Source organism: Aythya fuligula, chromosome 27 (assembly GCF_009819795.1).
Source record: "Aythya fuligula isolate bAytFul2 chromosome 27, bAytFul2.pri, whole genome shotgun sequence".
Taxonomy (NCBI): domain Eukaryota; kingdom Metazoa; phylum Chordata; class Aves; order Anseriformes; family Anatidae; genus Aythya; species Aythya fuligula.
This window is the reverse complement of record NC_045585.1, coordinates 1829986-1849048: the sequence shown is the minus strand read 5'-3', so window position 1 is coordinate 1849048 and position 19063 is coordinate 1829986. Positions and strand designations below refer to the sequence as shown.

Below are 19063 nucleotides of genomic sequence, written 5' to 3'. Positions count from 1 at the left end.
AAAGTGCATTTAAAGGAACCCAATTGCTGGAACCTCCTAAAAATTATTTCCCTTCACTCTAATACTTTAGAAACTCAAACCATCATGATGCTTAAAAATATCCATAAAAGCAGTAGATTTTCCACGTGCAAGTTCCTTCAGGGACTTTTTCCAATGGGGAGTCACAACAAAATTGTGTGTATCAATCTTCAGAACATTTCCAATTCATTATGGGAAACAGCAGCTTATTCAAAAAGATTTCTAAATCTCAGGGCAAATATTGGCGGCCTTGGAAATTGTTCCAAACAGCAGATTGCCTTTATAGGCTCTTCTTCCTTGGTTGCAGCTCCTACCCACAGCATTACCAGCACGGTGTAATTTCAGTGCCCTGCTGACATTTGCAAGGCAATTATTAGCAGGAGAGACAGGTAGCAGTCAATTTTTTCCCAAAGCCTTCCAGAACCTGTTATTTGGTCGCATCAGTTGTTGTCTTTTGCAAAGCACAAAGTTCAACAGCTTTGGTCTGAAGGTCAGGCTGATTTTTTTTCTAGCTTGCCTGGATATTGCACAGCCGTGAGCTCTCGCAGCAAGCCTGCAGCTTTCTTTGGGAGCTCTGCGACTCTCAGTACTCAGACACAGAGCAACGACCATAAAGATGCCATCATAAGCAAACATTCGGTAACGAGATCTCTTCAGTAAGACTATCTGGTGCTTGCTAGGAGAGGAATCATTAGGGATACTGCAAAAGATTATTATTTCTTGGGCCTTACCTGGGTGTCTGGTGAGCTGCTCCATCCTCCCTTTCAGAGCGCAGCCACTTCTCTCCAGCAGCTGGATGAAGAGGAGTGGAAAGGCCTTCCCTAAGAAGAGTGCAGGCATATTTTTAAGCTGAAGGTGTAATATAATCATGATTCCAGGAACTGACACTTGAAAAACAAAAAACAATATGAAACTCGTAACAAAAGGCTAGAGCTGAACATGTTACAATTCTGGCTTTTTTCAAACCTAGGTTTTATCAAATTTCTTTGGTTGTAATTGCAGCCATGGTAGACTCAATTTCTGTTACATCTTGAGTCCCAGATAGGTTTGTATAGAGCCCTTTTAGTTTGATCACTACAACCACCTAATTAACACTAGTTCAGGTGGCTCGGTACATGCTGCCATGACATTGTGCTTCGATCCAAAGCAACCCACCGCATGAATATTCAGCTCTTCGTGACCTTTAGCACTTAGGTAAAGCATAGCTTTATGCCTCCAACACATTCCTAGAACACGACCTCCTTAATCGTCAAGAATACCAAAGAAAGTTGTAGGTCTCTTGCCCAAATTGGCATCAGTTTTTAAACAGCAGAAAACATTTACAGGCAGAAAAGCAGTAATTCAGCCAGGAGCCTGTGCTCGCAGTGATGAACCTTGTAACAAAACCACGACGGTTCTCATCTCCTAGGAGCATGGGAATGCCACTAGGCTTTTGATGCTCACTGAAATGTATTCTACTGCTGATCCAGAGCCCACAGGAATCAATGGGAGAGAGAGCAGGCGCTTCCATTTTCAGCTTAATAGGCTGTGGGTCAATGTTTTAAACTCAATTTGAAGAAGCCTAGTGTTTCAAGCGTCTTTTGCCCTGTCAGTAGCAGTGCTAAAGCTGACAGATACCACAATGGCTAATGCAGCTGGTTGTAAACTCATCACCTAGCCTTTCACTCCATTTTCTTTTCATTTCCTGTCTAACACTTAATTCTAAATACATTACCTTCGATGCAGCCAGTTGACTTTGCACGTCCATGTTTCCCTGCAAGCTGCCTAGCATACAGAATGCATACATCCATACATATTCTTCCTTTCCTTTTGGAGAAAAATACGTAAGTTTTTCAGGTGAGAAATGTAGAAGACAATATCAAGTTGTGAACGTGATACAAGGAGCAGCACTTCCAGAAATTCATGCATCAAACCCTTACCTTGTAGCCAAGCATACACACCCAATACAAGGACCTGAAACAATCAAGGAATTCTAACACCCATCGTTGTATTATTCACCCTCCACTTAAAAGCATTATCTTCTAATTTAGCTTTATCACAGGGTTTATATCTGAAAAACCTGCCTTAGAAGAAAAAATGTTTAGTAAAACCAGAAGGCTTGTCCCTCTCCCTTTTCCCCTCCCGCAGGATCATACACATGTTTTTATAAAATCACCTCGAAACCTTTTCTTAGACAGGCCCAAGACACTGAGCTTCTTTGGAGTCAACTTTTCCAAACTTCAAACAATTCCTTTAGCTGTAAGAAGAGGTGAAACAGGACCGAGTCTTGTTCCCTTCGGCCACTGAGTCACCGTGTCACACAACCAGAGAAATCATTCAAACAGTAGCTTGGCTGTGGTGTCCCAACCACAAAATAATATGTTTATTTTTTTTTCCACCACTTTTTGTTGTTGTTGTTGATGTCATTTTATTGATAAAAACTACACAAAAACTAACTGATCATAATAATTAATTAAAAAACCAAAAAACAATGTTACACATTCTCCTGTGTTTTAGAAATTGTGTCAGCCAGTGAGTTTCACCAAAACACTCTTGCTTTTAAAGATTTTCCTTCTGATCCACTTCAAGCACATCACTTCCATTTTGGTTCCCAAATGTCCATTAATTTTTGCTTACGGCACCGCTGGACTGTAAATATGAGAGTCGATACACCATTTGCATGTTTTTCCCTTTTTTTAGAGCCCGAAAAGTAATTATAGTGTCAACAATGAAGCACAATGAAGATAGTAAAAATCAAAAGCACCCTCCATAGTGTACAGCCTGTCTCTTAAATGTACATGCACCCAAGTTTCTTTGTTTCTGCTGCATCAATTGCCAATGTCCTTTTGGTTCAACATAAGCTTTAATGCCCATGTCTGGTTTGAAATATTAGCGCTCGACCACTAAAAAAAAAAAAAAAAGAAAAAAGAAAAGAAAAAAAGAAAATATATATCTTTCATTTGTTTAAAAAGAACAAAAATATTAAACAAATCTTTGAAGAGTAATAAACACTTAATAAGGAATCATGGCTGACCCATCCCTCCCAGCCCCTTTCCCACCCCAACCCCTTTATTTTTTACCTGTGGTTCTCCTTCCCTGGAACCGTGCAATGTAGAAAAATCAAATATACAAACAAAACTCTTAATCCATCCCTTTATGTAGCTAGAGTGAAATCTATTTTTTTTTTTTAATAAGAACTCAACAATCTCTCTTTAATATTTACATTGAGGAATTTGTTTGAAAGTTTAAAGCAAAGAAAATCCTGAAGTTCTCAGTGTGTACTGCACGACAGCATTTCCACAGTCTGCGGAGTTCGCTTTATCCCCTTCCCTTTGTCTGTGTTGGAACATTTGTAACTGGAATGGTAGATTTTAGCTTCTTGCCCTGGTCTCTTCTGAGATGAAAGGTCCCTCAAAAGAACTCCCCACTCCGCCCCCTGAAGAAGTCGCCTCCGTCATTAGTTTGGTATTCTCTCAATGTAAATGGCTGGAGCAGCCGAACGCGCGATCGTGGCTATGAAGCTGTGGTCTCGACTGAGTTCCAGGTTGGTCGTCTCAGCCTGCTCCCGGGACATGGTGTCGTACCCCTTATTTACATGGAGAGGCTTGTGGGCTTGGCAGTATCCGATCACCGGTTGGTCGTAACTGTAATAGGGTAAAGTCTTCATGTGGTGAGGAACCTGCACGAGAGAAGAGACCGAGAAAGAGAAACGTGTCAGCAATGCGTTCAGCCATGCATTTCTTCAGCTCTTATCACAGCACAGCCTCAAACACCCTCGCAGGAAGACAAACCTTTGATGCTTCTAGCTTGTATGGAGCACCTGCAGTTCTCTCTTCAACAGGACTACTTAAATTTGGCTTAGTTGGTGGGTCCCCACTTGTGCAAAGATGTTACATCTGTTGAAAGCCTATGCAACGCACCATCTGGCTAGGAAGGGTAAACTGGAAGCTGCTGGTAAGACAAACCTTTTAAAAACTGGCCCTTCTTCCAGTACCTTGATAGGGGCTGAGCATTTCTACACCAGCCAGCCCAGTTGAGCGTGTCAAAGGACTTGAAATGCTGACTGCCAGCACATGTAGCTAAAGGATGTCAGGAAAAGGTTCTTCACGAGGAGAGTGGGGCACTGGGACAGCAGTGGGTCCCATCCATCTCAGGGTATTCTATCATTCCAACTTTCAGCACGGCTGGACCACACGTTTATTCCTCCTACGACAAAGCTGCTTGCCCAAGGTCATGATTTCGTGGGTTCCTTATCTTACCAACCTCACCAAGAACCTCAAAGAGCCTTTATGGATGCTTGCTGGAGCTGAGCAGATCCACACCTTGTAAAAATGTACTGGAAAAGTCTACAAGAACTATCCTGATTTATTTATTTTTAACGTAAATACAAAAATTCCAAATTTCTCCCCCTTTCCTATTTTTCATAAATGTCCTATGTTTGCAAATGTTAATCCTACAAGTAAGTATGATTTATGGCACAACATCAAACACAAATCTTTGCAGATAATTTTATCATCTGCAAGAGATGAGCTGATCGAGTAGAAGGAAATGTGTTCTTAGGAAAAAAAATCACACACTGCAGGAGATACAGGCAAGAGTTTATTCTAACACAGCTAGAAAACCTGAGCTCATTATAGCAGGAGGTTGCCTACATATAATTCAATCTTGTAACAAATGCCTCTTTATTTTCCACGCTGAACTTTAAGTGGAGACTACAGCACTAATTTATCACAAGTTTTCATTGCAAGGTGCACATCATTCTAACGGGTACAAAAAAAGCAAAAGGCATTAAGAACAATTATGAGTTCTGCAGGGCGAGAGCTACTCTTGCATTTGGATCTGATAAGCAGCAAGAATCCTCCCCCCATTTCTCTGCAGAACGCTGGAGAGCTTCCAAAACTCTTCCACTAGCTGGAGCTTGGCTGAAAACGTCATTTTCCGTGACAGTTGAATGGCAAGCATACAGAAGACAAGCTGCTCGGCAGAATTTGATGGGACAACTGTATTCACTTGTGGATCAAATTCAGCCCTAGTGCAAGAAACTCTTACCTCCCTTCGGATACAGTAATATCTGTGCCAATTTGTATCAGGGCTGGAATTTGTCCTCAGCCTTTAAGGCAGCTCTTTATGGTTCTATAAAAGCCAAGGACTGTTTGTGTTCTGGAGAGTTGAGAGATTGAGGTCTTGGCTTTACAGCAATAATACACAGTACATTAACCACCTGAGTCCTGCGTGCAGCGCTGCTTGCTTGTTTTCTCCCCTTCTCCACACAGGAGGCAGAGGGATCAGGATCTCAACAGCATCCCTGAACAGTGGATAAAGTCGTTTCCTTTCCAGCTGGGTTGGTTCAAGAGAACCTCTCAGTTGTTTTCACTTAAAAAGTCAGCTTTGTGTATGTCTGAGGTCACATTAATAGAGGTTGGTGTGCCTCATATATGTAGGAAAGCTGGATAGTCTTATTATTAGTGTAAAAAAAAAAATAATTAGGTGTATCAGGCTATTCTCGAGCTTAAAGAGTTGCAGGTTTATCTGGAGAAAGTGTTTCAAGATGAAGGAAGCCCAGCTATGGATGTGCACCTCCCTGTTCTCAGGCATAGCCCTTCTACTGCCCTTTTTCTCCTTCTTTTGGGTCCTAGATCTCATCAAGGGAATTTAAGAGAATCATGCCAAAATCCTGCCAGAAGCATTATCATTGAGCTACCTCCAGTGAAGACTACATGAAAAAAGTTTTTGGGATGCCTCTCAAATCGACGTGGCAAGCCCAGAAACCCTCCTGCTCCAAGGGAAAGCCCCAGAGGGCTGAGGCCCCAGAACCCAGCCTGCTTTCCTTCCCTGACAGTGCTTCCACAAAGACACGATTGTCATGATCAGTTCTCATTTACAATGAAACAGCAGAGCATGAACACTGAGCTCACAAAAGCTTTTTCAGGACACGGCTGTGACTACACAAACTATTGCAGAGGTGGGCAGATGCACCGCTGCTCATTCGGATGTAAGTAAAAAGGATGGAGAAACACCAAGGACATCATTTGCAAGGCCGTTCTGCTTTTCATTCAATATATAATTATATATTTCAAAAGCATCTAAGTTGCTGAAAATTAATTTTATTTTTTCTCCAGGATCTAAAGTAACTTTTACTTTGCTTCATTATTGCTACAGAACTAGTGCCTGAAATGCTAAGAGATACGACCTTCGACAAGTCGTTTTATGAGCTGGAAAATGAGAAGATGATGTCCTGCCCCTGCTCGCCCTCAGACATCGGAGGTCTTTGAGGCAAGGGTGGTTGTGCAGGGACTGAAGCAAGCCTGATCTAACCTAAGCTGGGGCCTTTTCACTGCCACGGCCTCCGAGAGAGAAAATAAAAAGCAGATGACCAGAATGAAGAACACCAAACAGGTTACCAAATACCTCCCCCAAAGTAAACGCAGACCCTGGGATTCTGCCATCACTATCTTACGGCCTCTCCCCTGGAAGACACAGTTTTCATTGGGGAGAAAAGGGAAGGAAGGGTGAGAATTTACCTGCCAGCAAACCAAAGGCAGAGGCAGGAACAGACCTGGGATGCTCTGGCACGGTGTCGTTTGCTGTCTCCTCCATGCCACTCACCACAGCCATTTGTGCTACAAAACTCTTTAAATTTGTTGTTTTTTTTTTTTTTTTGGTGATCTTTAGGTTCCCTTCCAACCCAAACCATTCAATGATTACCAAGGGGATGCACTCCAAAGCCACGACGTACACGTGCTGGACACAGCGGTGCCGTACGAGGGCTAAAAGCAAGCAGGATGCCATCCTCTGCTCGAACGCCTTGCCATAAGGGAGCGCACGGCCTCTCCAGCGCTGCACACAGTTGATTAAGTCGATGAATGAATGAATCTCTTCTCCAAAGAAAGCACTGACTCTATTAAACAACAAGCTTTATAAGCACTTCAAGTGTTCAGCAAGGGTTTTCGGCTAATGGGCTGGATTAGTTAGCTTGCATTAACTTCTGAAGCCTGCACCTCTGCAGATCTTCACTGGAAATGTAATAAACATTGCATCTCAGGAGCCACGCACTTGAAACAAATGCTCTATTACAAGTAAAATTTGCATAAACCCCCAGCTACAGGAGCAAGATAAAAGATTTAGTGGTGGAAATTCAGGAATGTAAATCTTCCCTTTTGAAGCTGAATTGACATTGGAGAGGTTAACGGCTCAAGAGCGTTGCTGCCAAATAACAACTCCCTTCAAAACAAGCCGGACTAACTCCAGTTTACCTGAGATTCAGTGAAATCCCACATCTGCATTCAAAATATTCCTCGACATTCCCTGTCCAGTTTTCCCTTGACATTCAACAATGATGTTTCGTTAAACACCAAGTCATTTCAACATGTAAATGCATGTATCCACGTTTCAGTTCAGGCATTTTTTATTTTTAAACGCCACACTGATTTTTATCAGCAGCTTTAGTTACTTGCATCAGAAACACTGGGAGGTAACTAACTTACTCTTCAAAATTCTGATGTTTAATACACAAGAAAGTTCACTTTAAAAATATCAGTGATAAGAGTTCGGTTTCAAGTTCTGCTTCACATGGATGCAGCCATTAGTACCTAGATTTTTGAAGAAAACAGCAATAAAAATCCTTATTCTGGAACTTTAAAAAGTACATGAGCAAAGATGAAACCATAGCTAAATATCCACTGAACTTGAGGAGCTTTAAAGAATATTGGCTTGGTTCCTAAACGAATACCAAGTGACCTTGCTTCTGCAATATTTTTCTCTTCCTACCACCTTTGATAGCATGCTGAATGCCCTCGTACACCCTTAATTGCTTGCACTGCCTCACACCAGGAGACTTGAGCCAACCTGAAATTCATCCCTGCTATGAACTTGAAGCTACGACACCTTACATCAAGTAACACCACGAGAGTTTAACACAACACCAAGTTCGTCTTGCTGACTGCAACTCCTGCTTAAGTATTTTCTTTGCTCACAGCACCAGACTTACTGGAGGGAAGACTAGTTGGGGATCAGACAGAGATTAACGCTCTGTCTCGCACAGAATCACTTGCAGTTCTGCAAGATCTGATCACTAGCAGTCCCAGGTTGAAATAATTTCCTGGTAAACTGTTAAATCAAATTTGGGAAACATGGCTTTTCAGAACAGATCTATTTCATGTTGGAAATATTACGAGTCTTTCCTTTCAGCTTGGTTTTGAAGAAAGATCTCCAACCATTCGTTATCCTGCAGAGAAGGAAAAAGGAAGGAAAATCTTTCTTGAGAAACAAGAATGGCCATGGATGTCTGAATGCTCGTGCTCCCAGTGAGAAAGAACACTCCATTTTAAAAACTAAGCACAAGCTGTTTTTGTCCTAATGGAAAATGGAACAGGACAACCACCACTGCCTTGCATTGGACACATTTCTAAAAAAACAAACAAACAAACAAAAAAAAAAACAAAAAACAAAAAACGAAGCATGAGTATTTTCTGGCAGTTAAACATTATCCGGTTTCAGATTTGCTGGTATTCTATAATCCAGGTAAACTGAATTATGTATAAATATTTGCCCAGTTAGTGATTACATGATTAAATTACACACAAATTCCAAAGTTGTCCATATGTAGTGGAAACTCGGCGTTACAAAATGTGGAAGCTATGCTTTCTCATTAGTGCTAATATTTAGTAACAGAACACCATGACTTCATTGCGGAATTAACACCATAGATGTTGATAAATCAAATTCAGAGTTCATTTAAAACCCTATCATAATTTAGAGTAAAAATAAGCAAGACATACTATCACAGCTTTACAATTAGCGAAGCATACTGCTTCACCTTCGAGATAGATTGATTAGGTACATTAGGCAGATATAGCTGGTATAAACAATTTCAGGGGATTTCATGCTGCTGAAAAATGACAGCTAACAACCCTGGAACATCCCTTTGGAGTCAGTTCAGAAAAACATTCCTCTTCAGGAAAACACACAGTCAGATACTTCCTGATAAACCCATTAAAATGGACAAAATACGGACTTTAAAGGGAGTTCTGAAATACCGATGGCTGTTTTATTCGGTTTCCAATTGGAATAAACACAAGAGTGGCTGGCTGTTGTTTTTGTAAATAAACCTTTTGTTCTGAAATTTGTGTTGCCTAAGGTAAATCTCATTTTGGCAAAAAAAAATAAAAATCAAAATTGCATTTATTAAAAAAAAAAAAAAAAAACAGACCCCGATAGTCTGAGCACTCCGTTACGGGGTGGTGTGAGGTTTTTAGGAGAACTGCTTTTACTGAAGTTGGCTGTGCAACATCCAAGTGTTTCAGGAGAACTGTCAACTTGATTTTTATGTGAAGGTCTTCAATATCTGTAATTAGCCCAGGTTTTCTAAGAGTTACAGATCCCGCTGGGAACTGCCTGAGGTTGGCATGCCTACATTAGGCACGAAGCATTAAGCAGGATTCCTTCAGTAGCCTGAATTGTAGGTGCAATTCCCTCAATCAATTCCCTGCAATTTCATGTTCAATTTCCTCCCCACTCCAGACAGAAGCCACTTGGGTGCCTCCTCCATCTATTTCCTCCCAAATCAGATTAACGGTCTGTGCAGCTCCCTCTGGGAGCCAGGCACAAGAAGGAAGCCTCAGGGTGTAGCCAGGGAGCCCAAGCCCTGGTGCTGAGCCCACTGCTGCCCTGAAATCGTTCCTGGCACAAGGGGATCCCCCACCAGGTCTGCATCTCCTGGTTTGCACCAAGAAATTGAGAACGTGCAGCCACAGACGGGTGGTGTTGGGATGTGTAATGCCAGCTCCTGGTCTCCTGCATACACACACACGAATGTATGGTCTTAAGTGCTGGATGAAGAAGGTTTTTTTGTCCTAGACAGTGTTTCCTTAGCTTATTCCTACCATGATAGTCCTACAAACAGCTCTCCATGAGCATCCTGCAGCCCTTTAGCTCTCTGTACGATGCCTTGCTGCTGATAGAGGCACACATCTGCCACAAAGAATATGGGGCAGAGGGAAGAGGATCAGTGATCCCCTGGGATCTCAGTGAGATCTCTGGAGCTGTGGCTAAGGCAGAGCCCTGCTACTCACTGAAAGGCAGCTGCTGGATATGTCATGGCCCAAACCTGACCGTGCCTTCAGCAGACTGCAGTTTCCAAACGCCCATCAAAGCAAGCAGCGAGCATCCAGGATAGGGACTGCTCGGACCAGACCTGGGGATGAAATCAAGGTCTTCAGAGCCAAGCCTGAGCTCACAACAAGAGTTCAGGGGTTGGAACAGGGCAGGGGCATCTTCATCTAGCTATGGGTTAGGAACCCTTTCTGTATTTGAACTTAACCTGCAGAGAAAATCAGTGGAAGGTTGTGGATGGCAGGTCTCAGGTCGTGTCCTAGTAAAAATAAAATTGCTATCAGTGGGAATTTGGAGCCTAAATATTACAAATGACTGATAGGGGGGACATTACTCTCACTCAATTCTTGTATTTCTCGCTGGGAAAATGAGATCCCAAAACTGACATAAACTATCAGGAGAGAGTTCCTACTAGGACAAATGTGGAGGAAGAGCAGGCAGGAGGCACAGGGCAGAAGAGAGTGCAGCCCACAGGTACTTCTCATGGCCTTTTACATTTCCATTTATAGTTTATAACAAAGTAAACTCATCATTTACAGGCATAATAAATAACCACAGGAATTAAACAACAGTGTATTAAAAATGATTATAAGCATATTAACCTAATAAATTATATGTCATGGTAGTAAGAAAATTATGGATCTATGGGACCATATAATACCATAAAATTGATTCCATTAAAAAAAAAAAAGTTGATTAAAACACATCTATTAATTTTTCATATGGCATTAAAAATTTCATCAACTTTTAAAATGTCTGTAAGCTACACAGGGTTTACCATAAAGGCAGAATTTCATGATTTATTCCGTCCTTGCACAGTGTATTTCATGTCTTAAACCCCTACATAATATCACGCTGTCAGTTTTGCTGCTATCATGAACTAGATTTTAAGTTTCCCTTTCCTTCCCTACAGATAGCTCCCTAATCCTTCCAGCCCATCACCCAAGTGCCTTTCCCTTTAAAACCAAACCTCTCCACGGATTGCTTAACTAAGTGTGTTTCTCCAAAGATCAGGAGGAAAATCATGCACACCGCACGGCTCCCTCTACGGGCCGATTTCATCTTTCAATCAGTAAATGAAAAGGTTTCCCTGAAGAGAACTCCCAGAAAGGAGAAAGCCTTCTAAGCCTTGTTATTGTTCCTTGGGCAAAATATTTCTTCTAAATAGCTTTATCTGTATTTCATGGAGTATCTGCTCGTGACAAAAAGGCTCGCTGATGAAAAGCCTGAAGTGAGATTCCCAGTAACCTTCGATTTTCCGCCTTGGAGGGCCAATAAAATAAACAAACTATCCAGATATTCTAATTGGAAAGCCATTAATATTGCTTTCAGTGCTATTAGGATAATCTCCTACAGGATTCAACGGGATGGGGAGGTTGGGGTTACAAAAAAGCTTTCACATTACTTAAGGACAGAAGCTCAGCTTTGCAGCAGCCCTGCAGTGCCTTGCAGCAGTTCCCTACCTCGAGTCCCTCGGGGACATTTGGGTGCCGAAGCACACAGACATCCAGAGCTTGAGTTTCTTTTAAGGCACCTCAGTTTTCATTTAGATACTTTAAAAAGCCAGGTTCTCCAGAGGAATTCCCGCTCCCTAAGTATCGCATTAAGAGCTGCTAAGCGTAGATCATTTGTACTTAACCTCCGAGGACAAGGCAAAGGGCCATCGAGCCAAGTCTCCAAGGGATCAAGAAGAAAGAGCAGAGCACAGGTCAGCAGTGTGGTAATAATGTCCACAGAGCATTCTCCTGACCTCCAGCACTCCCAGCTTCACTTAGCTTTCTAAATTGCTGGCATTTCAGGCCTGAAATACCACGGGGCTGGATCTTCCCACATATTTAAGAACCTGAGGCACCCTCCCAGGCCCAGGGATGGCTCCACACCCTTCGGCAGATGGCTGGATTTGCAGCTGCATGCTTAAGGATCACAGCATCGTGATCGCAGCTCCTCGCACCACCTGCAAAAGGCATTAAGACAATCGGGTAATGCAGAGCAGTAAGGAGAGGAGGTTCCTAACTGGGAGCTTTTCCAGTCCCAGTACTTGCTGTTCCCTCCTATTTGCACATGAGAATGAATTCGAGCCTTTGGTTCTCCTGTGCCCCTGATTTTGCCCCAGTTATGCCAGTTCCCCCCATCCTGTCCCAGACAGGAGGATCGACTCCACAGCGGCTGCCCTTGAAAGGCAAGGCTGACCTACGCGAGCTTTGAATCACCAAAATAAAACCTGAACCAGCTTCTGATACCTCTCTGGGGTCACAGGATATCCTGCAGCAACAGGGTGGATGGAGGGAGAAAAAAAAAAGCCCAAGAGACATCACCTCGGTGCCAGCTCCTTCTGGCTGAGTCCTACGTGGAGCAGAGGAGAGGAGCCAGGAGAACGAAGCAGATGGAGATGGATGCTCTGAGTAGGAAAGGCTGCAAATTGTCCCGTTGTTTCCCTTTTCCAGCACAGCATGCTGCTCTCAGCCAGCAAAGCCAAACACGGTGCCTGTTTACCTGATCCTGGGGAAGCTCCTCCCTGGCTTTCAGCACAGCAGGTGCCACAGCCACCTACGTCCATGCTGGAAATGCCAGGAAAAGGCAGCTGGGAGGTGAAGCAGAGCCTCTGCGAAAGGTCCAGCAGCCAGTTTGGGAAGCAGAGCACTCTGCTTCTGTCGAAAAAAGAATGACAGCAATAGAGGAAAAGGTAGAGTTGTTTTTCCATGCAGCAATCAGGAAGATGGCAACCTGCTCCACCCGTTACCCACAATAAATAAGTGCAGTATTTAACGTGAACATCTGATAACGTGGCTGCCACAGTGACAAATGAAGGCACTGGAGAATGATTGAAACAAGCCTCTGTCGCATATTAAAATACTGCCTTCTCATTAGATCTGCACAGAACTTACAGTGTGCAAAAGAGCTATCCAGAAATTGATGGCTTTTCCAAGAGTTTCAAATACTATTTAAAGAGTTTTAAATACTATTTAAAGTCGTACGTGAAAGCTGAACGTGAAGACACCATTAACGTACTCCTGAAAGCACATTACTCAAATTGCACAGGATTTCCTTAAGGCATAAGCAGTTATAAACAATGCAACATGAGGGCTTGTGATTAAAAACTACTGGTGCTAGAAGAAAGGGGATACCGGGTCCCTTATCAGACTGATAAAAAGTAGGAAGCTTTTCCTCCCCCGTTATCTAGTTATGCTATACCCAAAAGGTTTTGGTTGGAGTCAGATGACAGTCTCAAGCCATTTCTGGTTGAAAACAAATGCTTAATTAAAGCCATATCTACAACTGGCACTAATTCTGTTTAATGAGGTAATGTTAAATATAGAGGCAGCATCCACACCCTGCATCCCCAGCAAGCTGTAGGGTGGCAGAGCCCTTCTCCCCCATCAGCGTTTAAAACTCAATGCTTAACATTACGGCATTGTCCTAAGGTGAGCAGATCATTGGTTTCATTTATCAATCACCCTGAGATGGTTTGAAGGAGCAGGAAATGGGCACCAAGAGAAAAACAAATGGCAGAAAAAGGAAAAAACACTACAGGAGCTCATGTGCCTGTTGTTTCACCTGGTCTGGGCATCAGATGGTCTATGCCAAACCATCGACGTCCAGAGCTGTAGACCAGAAAGGTCTTAAGAAACCAAAAGCAGAGGAGCGAGCAAAGCATCGTGACTGTGTCTGAGAGCAAATTCAAGGCGTTATTATTTCTCCTGAGAAGCCAGTGCGATACCCATTTCCTTCGGGATAAATTTGCTCCGGTGGGATAGATGAAACCGCTGGCACTACAGACCTTCTTGGACACGGGAGGGAGCTCCTATTAGGCTGAATGTCTCAGCAGGATTCTCTTCATGAGAAATTACAACGTTTTAATTGCCTCCACTGTCTCCTAGCAGAGGAATCAGTGTGCACAGTGGAACAAACACACTGGCAAGAACATTAATCCAGCAGCAGAAGGGACAGCTTCTCCTCCTGATGCATGTCACTTCCATTAGTGCTGATGGGAGCAGCGTGCCCACGCTGAGAGGCGACTGCAACCCCCCAGTTTCCAAAAGGTGCTGCTGGATGACTCATTTTAGGGTGAGCATTTATGTAACCTCATCTCCACTGAAAGGCTGAGGAACAGCCTCAGGATCTTGCAGCACCATAAGGGAAGAAGAGTAGGGCAGAGCTGGAGGGAAATGGCTATTTTGGGTTCAGAGAGAGAAATTAATTTAGGGGTGAGGGTGAAGCGTTGGCAGGATGCCGCTGAGCTGCGGGTGACACGCTGCTTAGGACAGGGGCTGGAGGACTGGGGGCGGCAGCTCTGTGCTGGCAGAGCCAAGAAGCTGGAGTTGAACTTTCTGTGTTTGTGCCCTGACCCTGGGAGACAGCCCGGCTTTGCAGGGATGGGGAGAAAACACTCGGCTCTTTCCCCAGGTCCTCTGCCAAGCCTGTGGAGCACACAGGCTGTGACAGGAGAGTGAGGTCGAGACCTTAGCAGGGTGCTGAGGGATGATGCTCTTCAGCCCACCAGCTCCAAGAAAAACCCCTCTGCCTGAACCTCGGAGTCTGCCCTAGCTATAAATATACAACCAGGGGCTCCACCTGCAGAGTTCACCCCACGTACCAAACGGGATACCACAGAGGAATATTATGGCCGAAATTAAATTAAATATCAGAAAAAGCTTGGGAACACTTGGATATGAACTGCTACAGAAACTCACTGCATTACAAAGGCCTCTCTTGATCCTGGATAGGGCAAACACATTCTGCCCCTGCTGATCTATGAGCGTGCAACTTGCAAAGGAGGGCTGCAACAGCAGCTCCGTTAGCTGCTCTCTGAAGAGACCCCTGAAATAGCAAACAGGAGAACCAGAAAAGGCAGGGTAAGGACTCGCACAGTAGACAGCATTAGAAAATTAATAACAAACTTGGGTTCATGCTTCAGTCATGTTCTATAGAATCTTTGTATATCAGAGATCAAGCAAGCAGAAAATTAATGCAAGACTGTCCAGCATTGCAGGCAAGGGCATTTCACAATGATAGCATTATTTTTTAATACTCTACAGGAAACAAATGACTTTTTCATTCCTCTGGGCAAGTTTTGTAATATGCAGGAAAATCATCAGTAAAGACATATTCAGAATCCCTGAGAAAACTGGAAGAAAGATGGGTTAGGAAATATTCTTGGCGTAGCAATCTTTGCTGCCACAAAACCAAGCGGATCAATTCAATTACTCCATGAGAGCAAAACCAACGGAAATAGTTATTGTGCAGCAGCGGCTTAGTGACACTTTTAAAGCAGAAAGGGAGGTCTGGATGACATTCAAAACAAAATGCATGCTAAATCCCAAAAACAGGCATTGTATAACAGAAGAGGGGAGTGCAGCAACTACAAACACGCTGAAATATTAAGAAATTGAGGTGTGGTGGTTGCCCTGATGAGAACTGGCACGGAAACAACATGGTTGAGATGGCTTAGCAGCAGATGAAGGGTTTTACGGTCCCTGCAGAGATGGCAAGCAGCAAGTTGTCTTAATTTTGTCCCATTTCTGAATACCAGCAGAGCTGCTCCAGACGCAAGTTGAGGCTGGAACAGCCTCGGGACTGCTCCGTGTCAAGATCACCGCTGTCCCCTTTCCACCAGCTGCCAGCTGGCAAGAGCCAAAGCTGTCATTACTGGCGAACAGATCGTGAGGTGGAAATCTGACCGGAAGCCTGAGCCTAGCTCTGAAAAACAAGAAACGTTCGGAGTCATTCAGACAAGCAGAAATAAAGCGCCTTGCCTGTGCAGCTGAGCACTGATGAGCGTAGCCAGGAGGGGGCTGCAGAGCTCGCCGGCTGGCAGCTGTGCTGCTCGAGCTGGCGTTTGGGGAAAAACCAAACAAAGCAGGCTCGGACCTATTCTGACGCAACCAACATTAATAAGCAAAAATAGTTGTTGCCTACTTAGACCCTTTCTGTGCTTGAGCTCAGCAGTAGTGATGGAGTGTAAATGAAAAGAGGCAGGTTCAAAGAACCCCGCTGGAAAATAAAATCTGCCCTGCGAGCTACATTTTGGAAACCGAAGGAGCTGCTGTTAGAAATATCTGCAGCTCACGTCAACAGGACACAGCATGCTCGAACAATCTCTCAAGCAGCCAAGCATGAGCCTAACAGTTTCCAGCGACTCCGGTGTTTTTTGAACTTGTTCTGTTTGGGAAAGGTAACTCCGGTGTGTCAGAAGGGATCAGCACAGAGGGAAGCAATTCAGCTCTGGCAGCGTGGAGCATTTCAGCAGCACGTTGCTGGAGTGCTGGAACACGGGGCTGCAACCGCCGACAGCCTCCTGCCCGGGATCTTTTCTCGTTGCAGCCACCTAGAACAAATAGCCAACATACCTGGAAGATCAAGGCAATATCATGAGCTGATCCCTAACCACCCAAGAGAGAAACAGACTGCAAGAAGCAGGGTAAGGAGATGAATAAGCCTCTCATAATCCAAAAGCTGTTGTTTATTTGCAGTGCCTGGAGGCCTCGACCAAAACTGAAACTGCACGGCAGCAACCAGTGCTCATGTGCTGAGTGAGAGCCCTTGCCCCGAAGAGCTTGTACTCCAGACAGGCGTGACAGATGAAGGGTGGGAGAGAGAAAACAGCAAACAAGCAAAAGATCTCAAAACTGATGCACAGATTGAGGGACAGATTTTTCCACGAGCTAAATAGATGAATACAGATCTTTTATCCCTAAATGACTCCCCGTATCATGTGGCCACTGTGCCTGTGTATATATTTGTAAGCGGTACAGCCCTGTACGAGCACAAGAGCTGGTGCTGAGTACTCACAGGGTCCACAACATCCACGTTTCAGAGGATTTTCAGCAAACTAGCTCCAGTCTGGTCCCATAAACACCTAGAGCAGATCTGGCTTAGCAAAGGGGACATTAACTGAAGCACAGTAAGTGAGGACGACCTCAAGATCCACATCAAGAGTGGGATCTGAATTAAAATACCAACATTAAACGCATCCTTTGCAAGCCAGGGATGGGATTCAGCTCTCTAGAGTCCCAAGACAGTGCAACATTACTCAAACCTCCCAGTTTAAAGGTGTTTTTGACTTTGACAACTGTAGGTTCAGGTGATGCTACAAACCTCCACACGAGGGGTTTGCCTACACCTACTTTAAGAGCCCTGTTTACTTTCTCATAATTAATCCAAGATAAACAAAGCCATCACAGAACTGAGCAGACAGATGCTGAAGCAGGTCAGTTTGGTCTTCCTTCCAAAGACAGCACACAGCGCTCTCATCTCACCCCACAACAGCAGAGGAAAAGCTCCAAAGAGCAGCTCTTTGGCAGAGCCCCTCTGAAGCAGAGTTGGAGCCCCAGAAGTGGCTCTGTGCTGATGACAACCCGCACAAACCTGAGTCTCTGCACATCTCTGACCATGCACTGCAGCTGCCATCGCCCTGCAGGTTGCACAGACCCCTCTGCTCCTTTCCAGCCTCTCCTCTCCAAATAAGAGAACAAAGATGCCAGCGGGACTCCAGGCCACAGTCTGTGCGCTGCTGTGGCAAAGGGGCAGAAAGAGGAAGGCTGAAAGAAGCGATCCCACAGTAACTGCAGCATGAGACAGACAAAAGATCGTGGAAAAGACATTGGATTTCTATTGCACTGAGGCTTCTCTCCAGGGAGCACAGAGCACGCTCCTGAGAACACCGCATCGAGGGTCTTCACCGCCAGCACTGAGCAGCGAGAGAACCTGGAGTAAACAGAAAGGGTCAGATCAAACTCCTCCCGCCCACACAGAGGGGCCCTGGGAAGCAAAACAAATCAACTTATGTCCAAAAATGCTTTCCTTCTCACCAGGGACTGGACAGGCTTCCTGAAACACAGAGCATGCTGTTCAGAGATGACACAGCTTAAAGCAATGCTCTTTTTTTTTTGTCTGTCCCCAAACAAGGATGGAGCAAATGAGGGGCAGCTTTAGGTATACGAAGATGAATAGGGAATAGAAGGCAGAAGATTTATCTTGTTGATAAATCAGTTCTGTAAGAAGAGCAGAAAGCACTGGCCATTTCTCTGTATCTTTTAACATCATACATAAGGATGTTTTTCAATCGGTTACAATGGGCTCGTGAGATTACTGGGGATTTCAGGTGCTAAATGAATGGCGTACATTTGGCACCTGGAAATAATTCACACTTGCACAATACAAAAACCATTGCATCTGTATCTTCCGCAACGCCAAACGCGGATAATCATACGAGCAGACATGACTCACAGCAAGCGTACTCCAGTCCGTAAGTTTTCACACATCAATTCTTTGCAAAATTTTAGAAAGAAAAGAAACCTGTTTTCAGCCTGCCACATTTGTAAGTCAGATCATGGCAGCAACAGGAATAAACAACAGTTGTTTGCCCTTGTGCTGCACCTTTCATCCAAGGGCTCTGCAGTCATTATTCAGATAAGTCTTGTGTTGCTGCTTTGAGACAAGCAGATATCATTATCCTCGCTTTATAGATAAATAAACAGAGGTCAAAGAAATCCCCCAAGGCAATCTAGAGAGTTAAATACCTACATCAAAGGGTTTAACAAAGACTGATATCACTATTCCTACCAAAAAGGCAAGGAAACAGAGAAAGACAAGTTGAAGCTGTGAGCCCAGCATCAGATAACTGGGCCTGGGTCTTCAGTCTCTAAGAAAACCTCACCTGAGAGCTGTCTCCCCATATCAGCTTCACCTAGAAACAAACAATCGTATAATGCACCTGAACACACCCCTGGGTTTGCTCACTGTGACCTTCAAACAAAGCGAGCGCTTGCTACAGAAATTAAATATTTACATGGAGTTTCCAGTCATCGTCTCCCTGCTGGCGCGGTTTGCCCAGTGCCTCGCTTCTGGGTGCGTGTCCCTCCAGGCCTTGTTCTGGACTTGAGGATCCTTGTGGGTCCCTTCTGACGTGGGATATTCTATGATTCTGCTCCGCTGCACCTTCCCCAGGGCCTTGACT

The 19063-nt window shown here is 44.2% G+C and overlaps 1 protein-coding gene across 4 annotated transcripts in view; it reads right to left on the bottom strand.

The window, feature by feature from the left end:
• Positions 1-2355: 2355 nt before the first annotated feature.
• Positions 2356-19063, bottom strand: part of LRRTM4 (leucine rich repeat transmembrane neuronal 4) — a 237251-nt gene continuing 220543 nt past the window's right edge. For 3 of the 4 annotated variants that reach the window (XM_032204208.1, XM_032204211.1, XM_032204209.1), the window contains one exon: positions 3068-3676. In XM_032204208.1, the coding sequence (XP_032060099.1) occupies positions 3455-3676 (222 nt within the window). In that variant the 3' untranslated portion in view covers positions 3068-3454. Of the gene's footprint in view, positions 2901-3067; positions 3677-19063 lie in introns of those variants that run through there. The other variant, XR_004254240.1, reaches the window with a different exon arrangement.